Genomic DNA, 1312 nt, shown 5'->3' on the forward strand with positions numbered 1-1312 from the left:
CCCCCCCCCCCCCCCCCCCCCCCCCAAAAAAAAAAAGGACAAATGTAATTAGAAGTTTGACTTACTTTTTAGCTTGGCCAGTTTTGCTGTGGAATGAATTGATGAAGTGTATACTTAATGCAATTGCTTGCACCTAGTAATAACAAACCATCTTTCTCTTTTCTTTTCTGATTCATTATTTTCGTGTCATGTGTGGTTGGGGTGGAGGACGGGAGGGTTAATCTTGCATTCTTATGTTATACTACAGTACTCAAGTTCTCACGTGTGAATGTTCTACTATTACCTACTCCTTGGAACTCCCAATTCTTATATTATCAAATAGGCTGGGTTGGGTTCACGTGTACGAATGTTCTACTATTACCTACTCCTTGGAACTCCCAATGCTTATATTATCAAACAGGCAGGGTTGAGTTCTCACGTGTACGAGTGTTCTACTATTACCTACTTCGTGGAACTCCCAATGCTTATATTATCAAACAGGCAGGGTTGATTATTTTCTTTTGAGAACATGTTTTGTTTTTTGATTACGCTACATAAAATTAATTTTGTGAACTTGAGTCACATAGCTTTCAAGTCCTTTAATAGTTCATGTTCTACTTTTGCACATGAATTCTTCTACTTCACTTTGAATAGCTTTTGATACTTCTATGCCATTTTTTCCCCAAATTACAGGTTGTGGCAGGGTTCATGTCTCAAGTCATAGAGAAACCAATGTTTTTCAACCCAGCACAAATAGTTTTAACTGCTGGGGCTACTCCTGCCATTGAGATACTCAGTTTCTGCCTGGCTGATCCCGGAAATGCATTTCTTGCACCGTCTCCATACTATCCCGAGTAAGTTCCATTGCCTTTATTAACGGATGATGGTTCTTGTCATTGTTTATTTCGTTTCAACACTAATGAGAAAATTCAATGTGCAGTCTTGACAGGGATGTTAAATCGCGAACTGGGGTGGAGATTGTACCTGTTCCTTGCCGCAGTTCAGATAACTTCAGTTTAAGTACAACTGCTCTTGATCGAGCTTTCAACCAGGCCAAGAAACGTGGTCTTAAAGTTCGTGGGATAATCATTTCAAATCCTTCAACTCCTGTGGGAATTCTGTATAACCGTGAAATGCTTTACAGCCTCTTGGACTTCGCTAATGAGAAGAACATTCATATTATCTCTAATGAAGTATTTGCCGGATCGACACATGGAAGTGAAGAGTTTGTAAGCATGGCAGAAATCATCAACACGGAAGGAGAAGATTTTGACAGAAATCGAGTTCATATTGTTTATGGTCTGTCGAAGGACGTTTCTCTTCCTGGGTTTGG

At 39.9% G+C, this 1312-nt stretch overlaps 1 protein-coding gene across 1 annotated transcript; it reads left to right on the top strand.

The window, feature by feature from the left end:
* Window positions 1–238: 238 nt before the first annotated feature.
* On the top strand, window positions 239–1306 carry LOC111385390 (probable aminotransferase ACS10; the record flags this gene model as incomplete). Its single annotated transcript, XM_023009775.1, has 2 exons — window positions 239–833; window positions 920–1306. Coding segments are annotated over exons 1-2 (533 nt in total), but the record flags the coding sequence as incomplete, so codon positions are not given.
* Between the last annotated feature and the right edge of the window lie 6 nt (window positions 1307–1312).

The sequence above is a fragment of the Olea europaea genome, unplaced genomic scaffold (genome assembly GCF_002742605.1).
Source record: "Olea europaea var. sylvestris unplaced genomic scaffold, O_europaea_v1 scaffold31470, whole genome shotgun sequence".
In the NCBI taxonomy this organism is placed as follows: Eukaryota; Viridiplantae; Streptophyta; class Magnoliopsida; order Lamiales; family Oleaceae; genus Olea; species Olea europaea.